The following is a 1834-nucleotide window of genomic DNA, read 5'->3' as shown; positions in this document are numbered from 1 at the left end:
TTGACTTGGATTGTGGCTGTCGTCTGGTCTGTGTAGGAGGATTTGACTGCGACTGTGGAACGGAGGATCTAGCTGGTGCACCATGCAGCAGGGAGTAGTGCTTCTGTTGTCAGTGACGACAGACACCCTTCTCGCAGTTTCGTGCGATTTGGCCAGGACTCAAACAATTCAGCTTCAATGCGCTCGGGAATTTGAAGACGTTGGAATATGCCGCAGACGAATGCAGAATACCATGATCCACAGTAGACTGGGCACTTGCTTGAAGAACTCAGATCGACCGTTGATCAGAATGGATCGGCTTTACGATGGAGTTCGTTGGGGCGACGGATTGCGGCACTGCACAATGATTTCGAAGGAAACCGATTAGGTTTTCGTACGTCGGTACACCCATTGAGTTGTGGTGTGTTTCCCACTGCCGTATAGTGGTAGGATCTAGCCGGGAATACACTATGTATGCGAGAATCTTACTCCATGCAGTAGTTTTTTCGCCGATCTTCTTTAGCATTTGCAGGTTCATCTCAGAAGCGCTGATGAGATTGCTCAGCCCGCCGTAGCTTTCTCGCTTCAAGCCATCCACAGCAAAAAAGGAATCCACGTGTGCCTTCACAATCAGCTTCTTGTTCTCGTAGCGGAACTCAAGCGCCTTCCACGCTACGCTGTAATTTACTGACGAAAGCTCCACCGACTCGGTCTCCTGCAGGACTGACTTCAGATAGCTGAACCTGTCCACATCGGTTAGGTGCTTGTTTTCGTAGATCAGGCTGCGGAAACTATCCCGGAACGTAAACCACTGCTTAATCCTCCCACCGAACGACGGAAGGGAAATTTCTGGAAGTTTCACCTTCGAGAATGATGCTTCGGATCGGTCATCATGTTGACCATTTCCGACAGACATCGATGTAGATGATAGTGGGGTCTGCTTCGACAACAAACTGACCATCACGAAGTAATATCGCTCCTCGAAACTATTGGGTTTATTCTATAGATAATAAAAAAGCGAAAATTTATTCTAGGAATTTCTTGTTAAAATTTTCGAATCGCGAAATATTCCCGATTCGAGATTTTTTTTGCTTTTCTCTAGCGTCCTGGAGAAAGCCTAACCTTAGTTCGAAGTATTACTGGTTAATTGACAAGGTCATGTGGTATTCGGTCATTGCGAGAATTATTATGTACCACTTCAATACTGTCACGCATTTGACCACAAACGTTGGGTTGCTGGGTACAGTGCTTTGGGGGTGATGATGCTGGAAGCAAGGCTAGCGAACGTTCAATGAAAATTAACTCTTAAATAACAATCATTTATGGTGATCCTGAAAAGAACCGTTTTGTCGTAATGGTTGAGTAATGCTGAGCTATAAGGGTGTTCAACACGGATGAGGCTGGCAACATATAGCTGTTTGGAACGAGGGTGACGTGCTTGGCATAGATGGCCCACAGTGGATCACGACGAGCAACTGAATCCGATCAGTAGCGGTTTGACTTCTTCCTCCTTCTTCGGTAGGGCTCTTGAGGGCAGCCTTGATAGCTAGCTGCTTGCGGGGAGCCTTTGCTTGTGTACTGGAGAAAAATGATGATGATGAATAAGTATGGAATTCAATTTTGAAATCTGTGTTAGGGAAAGTGTTTTTGCAGGCATTCGATGATGATTTTTATCACCATTGCAATAGTTGGAATTTTTTGTATTTTTCAATAGTGACCTATTGAAAATTAAAAAAAAGTGTTTATTTCATTTGTAGAACGGTTAACAATCGATTGGCTTCTATATAGAATAAAAATTCATCCGCTATTGACAGAGTTATAAGGGGTCAAAACCTGACCAATTTTCGCAACGCGG

At 44.5% G+C, this 1834-nt stretch overlaps 1 protein-coding gene across 1 annotated transcript; it reads right to left on the bottom strand.

Annotated features, from left to right (window-relative positions):
• Positions 1-268: 268 nt before the first annotated feature.
• On the bottom strand, positions 269-895 carry LOC135700092 (uncharacterized). Its single transcript, XM_065220483.1, has one exon. The coding sequence runs from the start codon at positions 893-895 to the stop codon at positions 269-271; it is 627 nt and encodes a 208-aa protein (XP_065076555.1).
• Between the last annotated feature and the right edge of the window lie 939 nt (positions 896-1834).

The sequence above is a fragment of the Ochlerotatus camptorhynchus genome, unplaced genomic scaffold (assembly GCF_037179485.1).
Source record: "Ochlerotatus camptorhynchus isolate MF236.1 unplaced genomic scaffold, CSIRO-AGI_Acam_v1.1 ptg000128l, whole genome shotgun sequence".
Classification (NCBI taxonomy): domain Eukaryota; kingdom Metazoa; phylum Arthropoda; class Insecta; order Diptera; family Culicidae; genus Ochlerotatus; species Ochlerotatus camptorhynchus.
The sequence above is the reverse complement of the archived record's forward strand: the minus strand, read 5'-3'. Positions and strand labels throughout refer to the sequence as shown.